General features: G+C 54.5%; 1 protein-coding gene across 6 annotated transcripts in view; it reads right to left on the bottom strand.

Moving 5' to 3' along the window:
* Positions 1-8,512: 8,512 nt before the first annotated feature.
* Positions 8,513-17,678, bottom strand: part of TAMM41 (TAM41 mitochondrial translocator assembly and maintenance homolog) — a 53,781-nt gene continuing 44,615 nt past the window's right edge. For all 6 annotated transcript variants that reach the window (XM_002713047.5, XM_070051094.1, XM_070051096.1 and 3 more), the window contains one exon: positions 8,513-8,646. In XM_002713047.5, the coding sequence (XP_002713093.2) occupies positions 8,570-8,646 (77 nt within the window). In that variant the 3' untranslated portion in view covers positions 8,513-8,569. The remainder of the gene's footprint in view (positions 8,647-17,678) is intronic.

Here is a 17,678-nt window from a genome sequence, read left to right as displayed (position 1 = left end):
CTACGTATCTACAGCAAGGAAGGAAAAACGAGATCATGGCAGATTCTACCTTGAAAGCCTCTCCAGGGGCCAGCGTTGTACCGTAGCGAGTTAAGACACAGCCTGATGCCATCGTCCCAAACGGGCGCTGGGTCCATGTGGCTGAGTCCTGGCTGCTCCACTTGCAATCCAGTTCCCTGCTAATGTGCCTGGGAAGGCAGCAGAGGATGGCCCAAGTGCCTGGGCCCCTGCACCCACCTGGGAGACCCTGATGGAGTTCCAGTCTCCTGGCTTTGACCTGGCCCAGCACCAGCTGTTGTGGCCATCTGAGGAGTGAACCAGTGGATAGATCTTTCTCTGTCTCTGCCTCTCTCTCGGTAACTCTTTCAAATAAATAAGTCCAAATAAATAAATAAATAAATAAATAAATAAAAGCCTCTCCAGTGTTAGAGATCACAGTGGCTTCTACAGTCTCTATAAAATGGTGAGGAATTTGCCCCTCAGTATGCAAATGAGGTGAGGTAGGCCCACCCTGCCTGCCCAGCTCTCTGGCCCACAGGGTGAGGTCTGTAGATTTTCAATACTAAGGTCCCTGCCACCTCTCAGTCTCCTTGCACCTGCACCTCCAGGGGCGACACCCCCTCTCTGAGCACCTGTCCTGGGGCAGAGGGCCGGAAGTGGTGGTACTAATACCCAGGTATTCTTGGCACAGCATCAGGCAGGGAACAAAGACAAGTACGTTTTTTTATTTGTGGCTGTGTCTCAAAATCTAGTTCAGCTTAGTGATAAGCAGCGCTGACTGGGATGCTGAAAACCTTAAAAAAAAAAAACAACCAAAAACCTAACCTTCATTTTCCATCAACTCTGCATGGCTCCAGACCGTATGCCCTTTCTCAATGCCTACCACTCTTCCAAGACCATCTCAAGTGACTTCTCTCCCACGGAACCTTCCTTCTGTGTGTTTAACAGCTTTCCTGGGACAGAATTCATGTACCTTACAATTTACCCATTTAAAACCTACAATGTAATTCTTTTTTTTTTTTTTTTTTTTTTTTTTTTTGACAGGCAGAGTGGACAGTGAGAGAGAGAGACAGAGAGAAAGGTCTTCCTTTTTTTGCCGTTGGTTCACCCTCCAATGGCCGCCGGGCCGGCGCACCGCGCTGATCTGATGGCAGGAGCCAGGAGCCAGGTGCTTTTCCTGGTCTCCCATGGGGTGCAGGGCCCAAGCACCTGGGCCATCCTCCACTGCACTCCCTGGCCACAGCAGAGAGCTGGCCTGGAAGAGGGGCAACCGGGACAGAATCCGGCGCCCCAACCGGGACTAGAACCCGGTGTGCCGGTGCCGCTAGGCAACAATGTAATTCTTAGGAAATTCAGGGTTGTGCGACCATTGCCACCATCAGCTTCACAACATTTCCGCGAGCCACCCTCTAATGCTCCTCAAACCTGCCTCCAGCTCTGGGCAACCAGCAGTGTTCTTTGTGCCTCTGTCCACGAGTCTGCTGTGGGCGTTAAACGATTTGTCAGACGATGTGTGGTCTTCAGTCTTTCAGCAGGCACAGAGCCTTCACGGCTGCCCCACGCTGGAGCAGCTTCAGTGTCCCCTTCTCTTTCACTTGGTGATTGGTTCTCCGCTGTCTGGCACACACCACAATTCACTTGTCAGTTAATAAACAGCAGGCCGTTCCCAGTCTTCAGCTACTGTGGATAACATCCGTGTCCGCAACTCCGCGGTTTCTTTTATCATGGGCACACACCTGGGGGTGGAACTGCTGAGTCATGGTGCCTCCAGGTGTAACCACGTGAGGACCCACAGACTGTTTTCCACAAATATGCACCACTTCAAACTCCCGCCAGCAGTGTGCGAAGCACCCCTGTGAGCACCAGCTGGAGTCCCGGTTGTTCTACTTCCAACCCAGCTCCCTGCTAGTGTGCCCGGGGAAGGCAGTGGAAGATGGCCTAAGTGCTTCAGCCCCTGCCACCCATGTGGGAGACCAGGGAGACCAGGGAGTTCCAGGCTCCTGGCTTCATCCTGGACCAGACCTGGCTGCTGCAGTGTTTGGAGAGAACCAGCAGATGGAAGATCTCTCTCTCTCTGTTCTTCTTCCATGTCACCGTGCCTTTCAAATAAAAATAAATAAATCTTTAAAAATTCCAGTTTCTCCACATGTTAGCCAATACTTTTTTTTTTTTTAAAGATTTATTCATTTATCTGAAGGGCAGAGTTACGGGGAGGCAGAGGCAGAGGTAGAGAAGAGAGATCTTCCATCTGCTGGTTCACTCCCCAAATGGTCGCAACAGCCAGAGCTGGGCCGATCCAAAACCAGGATCCAGCAGCTCCTTCATGGGTGCAGGGGCCCCAACACTTGGGTCATCTTCCGCTGCTTTTGTATGCCGTAGCAGAGAGGCAGATTGGAAGTGGAGCAACCGGGTTTTGAACCAGTGCCCATATGGGATGTCGGCACCACAGGCTCACCCCTTACACCGTATCGCTGGCCCCAATTCTTGTTATTTTTGTCTCGTTAGCCTTTCTAGGGTGTGTGAAGTGGATCTCACTGTGGCTGGATTTGCTTTTGCCTGATGGTTGGTAACGTGGACATTTTCTATGTGATCGTTGGTCTCTGTTTATCTTTTTTGGAGAAATACATAGTCAGGTATATTGTCTACTTTTAATGTAGATTCTCTAGATTCTCACAGTTTTTGGATTATGTTTTGAATATGTATCTTATCAGATATATGCTTTTCTTCCATGGGATTCTTTCATTTTCTAGATGGTGTCCTTTGAAATACAAAAGTTTTGCTTTTGTAAACAAGTTCTATGTTTTAATGATGTCCAGTTTGTTTATTTGTTGCTGGTGTATTCTAAGAAGCCATGGCCTCACCTCACCTAAGGTCACACAGATCTAATCATTTATTTTCTTCCAAGGATTTCATATTTAACCTGCTACATTTAAGTCTCTGATCCACTGGAGTTTATTTTGTCTATGGTGGGGGGTGCATGTGGATTCTCTCGCATGTTGGGCCAACATCATTAGTTGGACTTTTCTTTCCACCTAATTATTCTCCAGCACTCTTTTTCAAAAAAAAAAATAAAAAAAATAAAAAAAATCAATAAACCAGTTGACGGCATGAAACCTCTTGTAACCCCTCAACTCTGACTTCCCTTCCTTGGTGAACTGGGACAGGCTTGACTGCACTGCAGAACCAGGGGTTCCCAAGTCTCAGCAAACGTCTGCTTCTCACGCGTGCAAAGTGCGCAGGGTGGGTCAGCGGGGGCGCTGCTCGGCACGGTCTTCATCCAGGACCCACGCTGACCAGCCTCTACCTGAACTGCTGCCCGGCCTGCAGCAGAGGGGACAATGAGACACGACATCTGGACAGGCTGCTAAAACGTTCTACTCAGAAGTGACCTAGTCCCACTTCACTGGCCCAAACAAGTCTCAAGGCCAAAGTTCATGTCAGTTGGGGAGGGTATTCCAGAGAGGGAAAATGGGGCTCTTAGGGGAACGGTAATTCAATTGGACACATCCTTACTATCCACTGCCGTGCGATTTTTTAAAGATTAAATGTTTGTTCAGCTTTATTAATTTGAAAGGCAGAATAATAGAGGGTGATTTTCCATCTACTCATCCACTCCCCAGATGAGCACAACAGTCAGGACGGGGCCTGTCCAGAGCCAGGGGCCAGGTCCTCAACCCAGATCTCCCACACGGGTGGCAGGGACGCACATGTGAGCCATCGCCGGCTGCCTCCCAGGAAGCTGAACTGGGAGCAGGGGCGGGGCTGGATCCCAGGCACTCCACCAGCAGGGCACTCAGGGGTCCCAGGCAGCAGCTTAACCGGCCGCACCTAAAACCCACCGCTCCGCCTAGGACTTTGACTCCCTTTGTCCCGGGTGCTCTTTTGACCTCTAGCTACCTGCTTTGACCTCTAGCTAGCTGTCCAGTGTCTGCAGTATCTCTGCCTGTTCCCTTCCTGTGGGTGTTTGCTGGTGGAATGCTCTTGGCTCTCTCCTCTTTGTACTCAGACTTTCCTGGGACATCCATGCTCATGTTCTCTTTAATCACTATTAGCCGCCGACTGTCACAGGTGCACTTCCAGCCCTAGACCTGGGCAGCCAGCGGTCTCCTGAACACTGCCCACAGACACCCCAAACTCAGCACGCCCTGACCTGGGGTCACCATTGTCTTCCTGGCGCTGCCAAGTCTGCTCCTCCTCCCAGACGCCCAGTGTGGGATGCAGTCTCACCTCTCCCCGAGCTGCCCGGTGAGAGCCTGGGGCACCGCCTTCTCCGCTCAGCCATCAGGCTATACTGAGTCTGCTCCAAAACCCAACTCCAGTCTGTCCCTTTCAGTCCATTCTCAATGACTCTGCCCGACACCACCGTTCTCTCAGTAGACCACAGTTTTGCTCCTTCTAATGCACTCTCCAGGTTGTAGTCACTTATTTTAATGAATTGTAAATCCTGCCTTGTCCTTGTCCACTCAAACCCCGCGCTTGTCCTCCATGGCTCTGAGGAGGATGAGGAACAGCACGGCAGCTCTGTCAGACCTCCTGTGGCCCGGCCTCGGTCACCGCGCGGGGCTCGCCCCTGTGTGGTAGCCATCAGGCACTCGATTCAGCTTCGCTGTTAGTTCCCTAAATGCACCGCAATCTCTTCACCCGGGGCTTCTGAAGAGCCACTGCCTACGCCTGGGATATTCTCCCGTTTCTTCCTTGGAACCCTTCTTTCTCCCTTTTTTTTTTTTTTTTTTTTTTTTTTAAATTTTAGGAAGGGAGGGAGGGGGAGAGAAAAAGACTGAATATGCAACTGCTGGTTCACTCTTCAAACACCCACAATGGCCCCAGGCCAGGCTCAGGGTCAAAACCAGGAGCCAGGGACTCAATCCAGGTCTCCCACAGGGGTCGCAGGAACCCAGCTACCTGAGCAGTCACAGCCGCCTCCCCCGGTCTAAATTAGGTATCAAACCCAGGTACCCCGATCTGGGACATGGGCAGCCTAATCCCTAGGCCAAACACCCAGGCCACTTCCTGTTCCTAAAGCAACAGGCTGGTCATCACTGGCCCACTCTCTCCAGACTAGAAGAAAGCTAAGTGAATGAGAGACGGTTTAGCCTAGAGGTTGAGACAAAGGGCTTTGGAAGTGGACGGTCCAGTTTTGAACCGTGTGCTACTCGTGACACCAGGTGTATCCCTTCTCTGTGCCCGTTTCCTCATGCATAAAACAGGGACAGCAGGAGTCCCTGTTACCTAAGGCTGAGGTGAGGGCTGGGAGCGCTTGGGGCAGCACCTGGCACACTCCAGGCGCAGTCAGCGTTCGCTGTTCATCTGATGGGGCTCACAGCGCACTGCAGTCAACCCTGTCAGCGGGCCCCCGCAGAACTGTAATTTGGAACTCACTGACTTGACTTACTTTTTGCACCGCAAGGTCCTTGGAGCTGGGACAACTTTCCAGGGCTCCCATTCCTGGCACACGGTAAACATCTGTTCAACATTAGTTACATGACTAAAGGCATACATGAACCCACTGCAGCCTGAATTCCAGGACAGGACTTTGGTTTATCTGTAGCTCAGCTGTTAGTTATATATATATATATACACACACACATACACACACACACGCACACGAAGGCTTTGAGGATGAGGACATTCAAGTTAAAGATGGGAGTTACATTTAGACGGGAAGTCCTGTAATTTCTGAAAGAACAGTGAGCCCGGAGGTTTTGTTCTCCCTCATCTTGTAAACGCAACTGAGGTACCAGTCCCTGTGCGAATGCGCCTGCACGCTGGGTGGGTAGAAGAGTGGGCTGCAGCAGGAGCAGCATTAGATAGGAAGAGCCCCGGCTTTTAGCCCAGGCTGTCAACGAGCAGATGTGACCGTGGAAGTCACAAGCTGCCTGGGCCCCTGCGGTCTCCCCGCTGAAGTGAGGGAGTGTATGAACCGTGTGAGCTCCTCACGGATTCGGACACATCATGACATCATGTATCACTGTCAGGCTCCTTTTATGGAGGCATTTTTGTGCTCTGCTCGATCTTAGAAGGAACAGGAAAAAACAAAAACTACTCCAGCCACGGCCGCGTATCCAGTGACGGCTGAAAAGCAGTCACCGGAGAGCACCTGGCTCAGCTGCTTCCCCTTCCGCACGCCCTCGGCCGGCCGGCCGGCCGCCCTCGGAGTGTCTGTGACCAATTCCCTGTATTAAATTCCTTCTGTTTGATAAACCTAAAGCGGCTTCTGCTCCCCTGACGAGGCCGACCTGCGCGTGTGGACTACAGGCAAACTCTTCATGGGACGTCCAGCACGTATCTGTGGAAACAGGAACTATGTGCCAAGAACCAGGCTTGGTGCTTTCCACACGTTACCGCATTTGATTCCAACACCGACCCTGACCTGTGTGTGAGCAGGCCCACGCCAGGGACACAGAAACCGAGCCTCCGAAGGGCTGACCAGACGCCCAAGGACCCAGATGGACGCAGGCAGAGCTGGAATCCAACTCCAGGTCTGACCCCAAGGTACACCTGTGTCGGGTCTTGTGGGATGAGAAGAGCTACTTCCTGCCAACAAGGTACACTTCTGCTCAGGGGAAGCCTCACTTTACATCCTGAGACACCTATCTGAGGAGTCTCAACTTAGATAATGGTCTACCTTTCACAACAGAGAGAGGCAAAGGAAGATAAGGCTACACTTAGGGGGAGGGCACACAGACTCAAGTGTTCTGGGCTGTGAGAGCTGCAGGGTGTGTGGGACTGGAGGCCTGGGGACAAGGCCCACTTATGTTACTCACATCTGTTATGGCCCCAGGCAGTCACTTCAGCTCTGCAGGCCTCGGTTCTGTCCAGAAACAACCTGACCTTCTGGACTCAACTAAATATCTCCTTTGGGAAAAGTTGTATCAGATACTGGGGACAGAGGTTAGAGCAGAATAAGGGAAGTAAACCCAATTCTAGAGGGCCTTGAATGATCTGTTAAGAAATTCTTATTTTACCCAATAAGCAGCAGGGAATTATTTTAGCTTCTTGAGGAAGAGAATAATAACAAAACCAGGGACTGGTGTTATGGTGTAGTGGGTTAAGCCACTGCCTGTGACAATGGCATCACATATGGCACCAGTTTAAGTCCCGGCTGCTCCACTTCAAATCCAGCTCCCTGCTAATGCGCAGGGAAAGCAGCAGAAGATGACCCAAGTCCTTGGGCCCCTGCACCCACGTGGGAGACCTGGAAGAAGTTTCTGGCTCCTGGCTTCGGATCAGCCCAGCTCTAGCTGTTGCAGCCATTTGGGGAGTAAACCAGCCAGCAGAAGATCTCTCTCTCTCTCTCTAACTCTGTCTTTCAAATGAATAAACAAATCTTTAAAAAACAAATTAAAAACAATACGAAAGAGTGATGGTGTCACTGACTAAACGCTGGGTACCAGGCACTGCCCTACGAGATCGTGGGAACTCAAGGGGCTCTATAATGTTGCCCCCATTTCACAGGTGGCCACATTGTTCAGTGAGGCTAAATCACCTGCCCAAAGTCCACAGCTGGCCAGCCCTGGAACTGAGACAAAACCGACTTTGGTTACTTCCGAAGTCTGTGTTCTTTTCACTGTATTAAGAGGCTTCTAATTTGGGTTGGAATGAGTGGATTCCAAAGGCACAGAAAATAAGCAGGAAGATATTGTTCCAATAGACAAGGGATCTTAAGGGTTTGCATCAGAGTTCTGGGCCCATGGAGACCGTGTGAGGTGAACAGAGACAATCTGAGGCAACAGACCCTGCGGCTTGAGATAACGGAAGATGTGGGAGAGGCGTTGCGTCCGTCCCGACAGCCCCCATCCTCGATTTCCATTCGTGAATCCCCCACCCCCACCCCTGCACTGCACCCTGGAGCTTGGGGTGGGAGGGGCAGGGCAAGTGGCTCAAACCTAAGCCAGACAGCTTAGTTCTGTCTCATGGCCATGCTGTGGCCTGGGATGGGCCTGTCACCCAGTGAGTCCCCAGGAAACACAGGCTTGCTAGGAGCCTCTGCAAAGTTCTCCCGTGTTTTTAAGGGGGCTTCTGGAAAGCCTTCTCTCCATCTCTCCAAATGAGGACGGGGAAGTGCACAGCCCTGGAAACTGCTCCCGTGGTCTCAGGAGTAGGAGGCGACGCCCACACTGCCAAGGGCAGGGGGCCTGGGGATGGAAGGCTAACCTGTCCTCTACTGTTCAGGGCACCCTCACTGCAAGATCTCACTGGGAAAAAAAACAAGCAGACAGGACAGAGACCAGGGACCTAACAAGACAGGCAGGCAGCGCCACGCCCGGCCGGCCTGCAGCCCTCCTGGCGGCATGTTCACAAGGACGCACACCTGGGTCCCGGCTGCCCCCACACCACGCACGATGCAGGCCTGGGGTCAGCCCACTCCACGGGCCCTCGTGGTTCTGTCCACAGAGGGGACTCTCTTCTGATGCTAACGTATTCAGGTCCCACTTGGCTAAGTGTCTGTGCTAACATTTTCACAACACCGATTATTACACAAACCAGAGTATCTTCAAATGCAAGCACCAGGTCAGAGTAACAAACGCCGTGCTTTATTCGTCTGCGTGCGCCGCGGAAGCTGGCGGAGTCAGGACGCTTTCCTCAGCCATCCTTTCCACATCTTGTGCAGCTTCAGTGAACCGTAAACCAGCGACTTCTTCACGCCTAGAAGGAGAAGCGGACGTGAACAGGAGGTACCTGACACTAATGTTTTCTTTAGTGGAGTGAGGCCGTCTGCCTCGTTGAGGGACTCTGCACCTCTGCAGCTCCTCTGTTACTCCCAGCCTTTTTTTTTTTTTTTTTTTTTTTGACAGAGTGGACAGTGAGAGAGAGAGACAGAGAGAAAGGTCTTCCTTTGCTGTTGGTTCACCCTCCAATGGCCGCCGCGGCCGGCGCACCGCGCTGATCCGATGGCAGGACAAAGATGAGACTTGTGTGCAATGGGGCATCCTGGCCCAAAGCCTGCATCCCCAGCAGCTCCTGCCTGGAACACAGGCCGTCCCCACTCCTTGCTGCCCAGCAGACTCCTTCCTGATTGTCCTTTAAGATCCTTCTCCAGCAAGTGCCTTCCTGGACGCGGAGGCTGGGCCCACAGCAGCTGAGCCCACGGCCTCGCTGCTCTGTTCCACCTCCCTGTGAGCTCCTGGAGGACAGGGACCGCATCCTGCTCGTCTCTGTGTCCCCATCGGAACCCAGCACACAGCAGGTGCTTGTGACACGTCCGAACAAAACGTGTCTCTCAGACAGCTGCCCCCCGCACACAGGATCCCCGCCAGCTTAATCACGCAGCCGAGGGGCTCTCGGGTGGGGGCCTTTGGGAAAGAGGTGGAGGGGGTGAAGGAGACGGGCTGCTCTCTGCCAGTCAGACCTCACAGCTCCTGCTCGCGCATGCTGTTACGGACTCGGCTTCCTTTGTGTGAGGGTGAGGTCATCGCATTTGTGCTGCAGGGTGTGGCCCTATGATCCCAACAGTCTTTTCCCCATGAGAAGCAAACGGCTGTGCCCCGAGCCTGCAGCGCCCTGTCCTGGCAGCGCTGTGGGCCGCACACCAACCAGAGCACAGGACTCAGTCTGGGGACCCGGCACTGGGCTTTGAGTGATTTCTGGGAAATCTGGCCATTACCCGTAAACCAGCCGGCATGGCGTGGAATCTCTGCAGAGATTACCGCAGGCAGTGGCAGGAGAGAGGCAGATTACCAGCAAAATCATTAACGAACACCAGATCCTCCGGCCCAGCCCGCCTACCTGCGGACTAGCTGCAAACCGACACAGCCTCGTAGAAACACCCAGGGCTCCTCCCCGGCCTCACCCCTTGTAATGCTCTCCCCGGAGCAGCCCTCTGGTGAACCTCGCCCGCTTCAGCGCTGAGTGTGGAAACCGATTGCCTAAGAGGTGCCTTCTAAACCCAGCCAGAACCGACCCAGAGAGCAGGTAAAGCACAGGGAGCTGCACGTGACCGGGGCCAGAGGCGGATGCACACGCCGGTGACGAGGCCCAGCTCCCCTCACAATACTCAGCTAGGGACTCCATGGTGCGGACACCGACGGTAAACACACAGGGGAGGTGAGCGACGGCACAGCCCCCGCCCGCGACGCGGTCTCCGGCCACTGCGGCAGGGAACTCCGTCAGGAAGGGCCCTGGATCAGCAGTCAGAAGACCCAGGTTCCACGCCCAGCGGGGCCTCGAACTGCGACGTGGCTCCTCTCTCTGGGTCTCAGCGTGCTTATCCGCCCACAGCCCGGGCTGTGCTCTCGGGGTCTCTCTACCCAGGACCCACAGGAGGGCCTGACGGAGCCGAGAACGTCCTCCCTCGCGGAACAACCTGCTGTGTGCATTATTAGGCGTGCACACTCCTGGGCGCGGGTCCAGGGTGCTAGCGGACTCTCACAGAGACCCTGGTTTGTAAAAGGTTAAGAAGCAAACGTAGGGGCTGGCGGTGTGGCGTAGCAGGTAACCTGCTGCCTGTAGCACACGGCTGGAGTCCCTGCTGCTGCCATTCTGATCCAGCTCTCTGCTGCGGTTTGGGAAAGCAGAAGATGGCCCAAGTCCTTGGGCCCCTGCCCCTGTGTGGGAGACTGGGAAGCTGCTCCTGGCTTCGGATCAGCCCAGCTCTGGCCATTGCGGCCATCTGGGGAATGAACCAGCAGAAGTAAGACCTCTCTCTCTCTTTCTCTCTCTTTGCTTCTGCCTCTCTGTAACTCTGCCTTCCAAATAAATAAATCTTAAAAAAAAAAAAAAAGGAGCAAAGGTATAGAACGAAGTGTGCTTTCTGCCTTAATATTCTGATTTCAACAGGGTGGAAGATGTAAGTCCTATGAAGGTGCAGTGGGCAAGAGTTTCCTAAACAGAACACGAAACCCTGCTAACCCTAAAAAACAAAATGGACAGACTGGACATGCAAAATCAAGACCTCTGTTTTGCAAAAAGTCACCATTAAGAGAGTGAGATGACCATTCCCAGAGCGGGAGACCTCTGCATTACACATGTCCCACACGGGACGCGTGTCCAGACCCGGCAGACCGCTCAGCAAGACAAGGGCAGACAATGCCATGGCAAGAGGAGCAGAAGACTGGAACAGATGCACCACAAAGAGGATCTCCAGGGACGGGCGTCCGGCCTAGCCTGGAAACACCAGTGTAGACATCTGAATGCCACGTAGTACGCAGGTTCGAGTCTTGGCTCTGAACTGGACTCCAGTTTCCTGTTAGTGCAGACTCCAGGAGGCAGTGCTGATGGCTCCAGTAATTGGGTTCTTGTCACCCACATGGGAGACCTGGACTGAGTGCCTGGCTCCTGGCTTTGACCCTGCCCGGCCTGGGCTGGCTGTTGGCATTTGAGGAGCGAATCAGCGGATGGGAGATTTCTGTCTCCGTTCATCTGCTTCTCAACATAGAAATACAAAATTTAAGAAGTGGATATCCAAATAAACCTCCCAAATGTTCAGCTTCCTTAGACGCTGGGAACACGCGAATTGCAACGCCGGTGTAACACCGCGGCCCCTGTCAAAGTGCCTAGGAGGCAAGACAGAGAATCAGGCGCTGGCTGAGCAGCCGCTGCCACAGGAGCTGTGCCACGCAGGCGCAGATGGGCCGAGTGTTAGCATTTCCTAAAGCTGAACGCCCCACCTGCCGATCCGGGCCTGTCACCCCAGGTCTACACCTGACAGGGCGGACTGCTGGTGACACCCCCAAGCTGGAAAACAACCCGCACCAGCCGGTAACGGAACGGGCCAAGAGTGGTCGATTCCTACAACCGAACGAGAAGGAAGCGGTGTTACTCCCGGCCATGTGAGCGGCCTCGCGCCAAGTGCTGAGGATGCTCTGAGGCCGGCAGACACGGAAGACAGGTGAATCCCCCAGCTCAAAACCAGGCCGAGAGAACGAGGGTGGCACCGCAAGTCGGCTAGCGCTTCCCGCTGGAGGGCAGCGGGGGCCTGGGCCTGCTCTCCTTCCCCAGGGACTCCAGGCCCAGCAGGCACTGGCGTTGTGGAGAGCAGTGGAGGATGGCCCAAGTTCTTGGGCCCTGCACCCGCATGGGAGACCAGGAGAAGCATCTGGCTCCTGCCATCGGATCAGCCAGATTTACGACCCCGGTTCCTCTCTGCATAGTGGAGCCACTTCCTTCCACCACATTCAGGACCTTTCATTTACTCAGTCACAACTGAACACGTATTTGCTCTTTGAAGATCTGCTTTTGTTTTTACCTGAAAAGGAAGAGAGAGAGAGGGAAGGAAGAAAAGGAGAGAGAGGGAGAGAGGGGGAGAGAGGGAGAGAGGCAGAGAACAAGAAGGGGCTTGCACTGTGGTGTAGTGGGTAAAGCCACCATCTGTCCATATGGGTGGCAGTTCGAGTCTCGGCTGCTGCACTTCTGATCCAGCTCTCTACTATGGTCTGGAAAAGCAGCAGAGGATGGCCCAAGCATTTGGGCCCCTGCGTACCCGCGAGTAGAAGCTCCTGGCTCCTGGCTTTGGAACGGCTCAGCTCTGGCCATCACAGCCGGACCTGAGGCTGTGAGAGAGACCTGAGAGAGAAGGACATCTCTTTCTCTCTTTTTTTTTTCTGTCTCTCTCCCTACCTCTGCCTCTGTCTCTCTGTAACACTGCCTTTTAAATACATAAATAAATATTTAAAATTAAAAAAGAAGAGACAGAGAGAGTGATCTTTCCATCTGCTGGTTCCCTCCCCAAATGCCCACAGCAGCTAAGGCCAGGCCAGGCCAAAGGCAGGAGCCAGGACCTCCATCTGGGTCTCCCACTGGGGTGGCAGGGGCCCAAGGACGTCAGCCATCGTCTGCTGCTCCCCAGTGTGCTGGATCAGAAGCAGAGCTGGGACTTGAACCGGGCGCTCTGATGTGGGATGTGCATGTGCCAGGGGTGGTCTTAACCTCCGTGTTAAACGCCTGCCCTGAACAAGTGTGTGCGGAGCACTGACCCACGCGAGACACTGGCTAGCTGCTGGGAATCCACGGAGAACAGCATCAGTTTGCAATGCATGCGGTCCTACAGGAAGCCTACTCTCGGTGCCTGCTTCCTTTCTGGAGAAAAGGGTGGGGGGTTAGAGAGTCTGCACATTCCAGAACCGCCCAGACTGTGTCTTTGAGGGAAGACTGCTGCTCAGAGAGAGGCCTCACTCCCTGAGTCTCACTATCAGCCGCATCGCCGCTCCCTCCCCAGGGGACGGAGATGCAACAGCTCTTCAGAGACTGCTATTACCCAGGCAAGCTGTTACGAGTGCTGTGTCTGAAGCCAGGCTTTTGTTTCGGAAGCTTCGACAGACAGCTCTTGCTGATTTCCAGCAAGTAAGGGAGTGTGCGACCTTGAAGGATGGGTCCATGACGGACAGGATTCGCCGGGAAACACCGTGAGGCAGCGCTGTGTCCAGGCAGGGCGTGGTCTGTGCTTCAGCCCTCTGGGAGAAAGCGAGCAAGCCTCCAACATTCTCCCAACGAGCTTCCAGCCGTGGGCACAGCTGCAGAGCAGGTCTCCTCCGGGGCCAGAGTACAGCCACTTGAAGGACCTGCAGGCTCGGGGTGGGCATTCCGTCTGCTGGTTTAGAGGGCCGCGTCCACACCCAGTGCCTGGGCTCAGGTTCTGGCTCTGGCTGCCTGCTGATGCACCCCCGGGAGGCAGCAGTGACGCCTCTCGTGGGAGACCTGGATGGAGTTCTCAGCTCTGGCTTCAGCCTCACCCAGCCCTGGCTCTGTGGGCATTGGCACTGTAAGCCGGTAGATGGGCAGTTTCTCTTACCATCAGACTCTCGCTCTGTTTCTATGCTTCTCAAATAAATGAATGTGGGGCTAGTGTTGTAGTGTAACAGGTTAACTTGCCGCCTGCGATGCCAGCATCCCATATGGGTGCTGATGCACCTGGGAAAGCAGCAGAAGGTGACCCAAGTCCTTGGGCCTCTGCACCTACGTGGGAGACCTGGAAGAAGCTCCTGACTCCTGGCTTCCACCTGGCCCAGCCCCAGCCATTGTGGCCATTTGGGGAGTGACCAGTGGATGAAAGATCTCTCTCTCTGTATCTCTCTCTCCTCCTCTCTCTGCAGCTCTTTCAAATAAATAAATAAATTCAAGGGAGGAAACAGCGTTCCAGGTGTAAGTGTTACATATCACCAGAAAACTGTGTGATATTACTTTGCATTCTTTTTATTTAAGTGTGTAGGTTCCCCCAGACGGAAGACATGCTTTAGTCACAAGAGAGCAGAGAAGGGCGAACACCGACCTATCCTCCCACGTTTCAGGCAAGTGCTCCTAAGGATCAACCGAGGCAGGCCAGCAGCTCTTAAGGAACAAGACTAGACCTGTCTTCTTAATTCAGGCGAATCTTTTGAAACCCCAGAGGTAAACAGGCCTCTGCCCCCACAATTACTTCTGATTGACCAGAAAGTCAGGTGGGCGGGGCGGGGGGAGAGCGAGACTTCACACATCTAATCCCTCCCCCTCCGCGGACCTCCCTCGCACCTCGGGGCCTCCCTCACCCCCATGCCTTCCTTCCCCAACTCCTGCCCGCTGCCGCCTCACTGCTGCTGCGGTCTCTCCTCTCGGTGGGCACCACAACCACCTGGGCTCGGGCTGCTGGCAGGCAGACCTGGCTGCCCGTGCGGTGGCAGCCGTAGCTCCCTCCGCCCCTCTCGGCTCCCTGGCTGCCATGCGCCTCCACGACCCATCAGAGGCTTCCCTCCGCCCTTGAGAAAAGCTCCGGGTCCCTCAATGCAGCTTGAAGGCCCTCCGTGCGCCTGGCTCCTGCCCACGGCTCGGTCGGATCACCAGATTCAGCCCCTCTCACCTCCCTGCTGCCACATCAGAGCCCAGAGAGCCGCCACCCCTTCTCTCCAGTCAGGCGAGACCCCGCACACAGGCTGGCTGCTCAGAACAGGACAACTCGCCCAGCTGGCCACTCGGCGCTGGTTTGAGACGGGACACCATCCGCCGCTGCCACCACAGGAGGCGTGGGCCGGAACGGGAGGTGACTTTCCTGGGCCCTGTGACCCCGGGTCTGCCCGGGTGCCCAGATGGGGATTACGCTGTCATACGAATAGCACAGCCGGAGATGTCAACACGATTTTCTAAATAAGAAACTCCCTGGGAAGAGGAAAAGAAAAACAGCACTCGGCTTTGCAAGCGGCCTTTCGGTACCCACATCGGCCCACGACAGGTGCACCTGAGTCAGGGCACTCCAGGGCTACTGCTACAGACTGAGGGTCAGGCCGCAGAACACACTGGCCCCCAGGGTCAGGCCGCAGAACACACTGGCCCCCAGGGTCAGGCCGCAGAACACACTGGCCCCCAGGGTCAGGCCGCAGAACACACTGGCCACCAGGGTCAGGCCGCAGAACACACTGGCCACCAGGGTCAGGCCGCAGAACACACTGGCCACCAGGGTCAGGCCGCAGAACACACTGGCCACCAGGAAGGGCAGCCCTCCGAGCTGCACAGGGAGGCCTGGCTTCCAGGTTTCCTAGAGACCGACAGCCTCGTCCACGTGTACAAAACACCCATCAGGGACAAGGTACCAACACACTGGACGCCTGGGTAAGCCGTGGAATACCTTGGGGGTTGGGTATTAGTATCCCCTCTGCGGCAGGGAAAAGAGGCCAGTTAACACGGTAAGGTAACAGAGGGACAACCAACGACTAGAACGTAGGGTCCACCCTCTGGGACCCTGAGCTTAGCTCCTGCCACGTCCCTGAATTTAACTGAGTGTCAGCATAAAGGGTGCATGAAGGTGGGATCTTTGTGAGCGCAAGGCTGCCCAAGGGAGGCGTGGCCACATTGCTCTGCGCTTCCACCGCCCAAGTGGAGGGGAGGGAGCACAGGCAGTCCCAGACACCAGGAACTCCGGGGGCCGCTTGTGTGATTCACTGCCCCCTGCTGGCGAACAGAAAGAATGCGTGCTAAGAAAACAAGGCCCGACTTTGGCTTGGAGGTGTGAGGAGATGAAGATGATGGATTTAAAAAAAAAAAAAAAATCTTAAGAGAGGCCGGCGCCGCGGCTCAATAGGCTAATCCTCCACCTGTAGCGCTGGCACACCGGGTTCTAGTCCCGGTCGGGGCACCGGATTCTGTCCCAGTTGCCCCTTTTCCAGTCCAGCTCTCTGCTGTGGCCCCGGAAGGCAGTGGAGGATGGCCCAAGTGCTTGGGCCCTGCACCCCATGGGAGGAAGCACCTGGCTCCTGGCTTCGGATCAGCGTGGCGCGCTGGCCACAGCGGCCATTGGAGGGTGAACCAACGGCAAAGGAAGACCTTTCTCTCTGTCTCTCTCTCTCACTGTCCACTCTGCCTGTCAAAAAAAAACCTTAAGAGGAAAAATTTAAACATCGAGAACCAGGCAGAATCGTCTAAGACATCCTCATATGAACAAAGACCATCAACACAACTCAAAGAACCAACTCACGATAACTCTTAACAATCCCTTATAGCGCAGGAACGATCAGATCACCGAGCCTCACCCTCGGAGGCTGTGGCAAGGGAGCGGCACTTGTGCAAAACCACGGATTAACCACAGCTGAACTCACCCAAGCAAACAAAGGCACTTACTTCACCTTCAGTCTGGCCCAGGAGAACCAGCAGGAGCACAGATGAAATGAGTCTCTTAACTGGAAATGCACAGCTATGCAGCCTGTGCAGCAGGACAGTCTTCAGTTCAGCAGCTCTGGCACGAGTCCCCCTGAATCTACTGAATCGTTCCTACGATGTATGAGGACAACACTGTGTCCTGGGAGCCAGATGCTCGGATGGGCATCCAAGCCGTGCGGGGCACACAGAAGGGCGACCACACCGAGCTCCGGCGCGGGCAAACCGCGGGTGCAGATTCGCTCTGGAACTGCACTCTCCTTTTCGGGCATCCTTGGTGCCACCTGTCCAGCTTAAATAGCAAATTTCTGCTAGCGCGATTTTGAGCGCCAGCAAGGCAGGACGGCAATGAGCCCCCTTGTGTATCCTGAGTGGCTTGGCACTTGAGAGGGGCTCCGTGGACGCCGGCTGCGTGAAGAAGGAAAAGGCAATCAGGGCGACACCAGGAGCTGGGGAGACTGGGGAGAACGCAGAGTTCTCCTCCACTGGCAACCCCGAGGGGACTGTCCACGGAACAAGAGCAGGATGCTTAAACAAAGAGGAGCATTCGGGGAACAACGACAAAGAGCGCCAGAAATTAAAACCAGCAGAAGGGCTGGAAGCTGAAGTTGAGAAATTTCTCACCAGAAGCAGAGCACAAGAAGAGAGACAGAAATCAGGAGACAAACGAGAATGGGAGAAAGTTTACTCCTATCAAAGTTTTCCTTATATGTGTATTTTTTTAAATTTTTTTTTTATTTTTTGACAGGCAGAGTGGACAGTGAGAGAGACAGAGAGAAAGGTCTTCCTTTGCCGTTGGTTCACCCTCCAATGGCTGCCGTGGCCGGCGCACCGCGCTGATCCGATGGCAGGAGCCAGGTGCTTATCCTGGTCTCCCATGGGGTGCAGGGCCCAAGCACTTGGGCCATCCTCCACTGCACTCCCTGGCCACAGCAGAGAGCTGGATTGGAAGAGGGGCAACCGGGGCTTATATGTGTATTTGAAAGGCAGAGTGACAAAGAGGGAGAGAGAGAGAGATCATCTGCCCTCTGCTGCTTCAGTCCCCAAACGCCTGTCTCTAGTCCAGAGCCAGGAGCCGGGAACTCCATCTGGGTCTCCATGTGGGTGGCTGCCTCCCAGGAGCA

The sequence above is a fragment of the Oryctolagus cuniculus genome, chromosome 10, assembly GCF_964237555.1.
Source record: "Oryctolagus cuniculus chromosome 10, mOryCun1.1, whole genome shotgun sequence".
NCBI classification, from domain to species: Eukaryota; Metazoa; Chordata; class Mammalia; order Lagomorpha; family Leporidae; genus Oryctolagus; species Oryctolagus cuniculus.
This window is presented reverse-complemented; position numbering and strand designations above follow the sequence as displayed.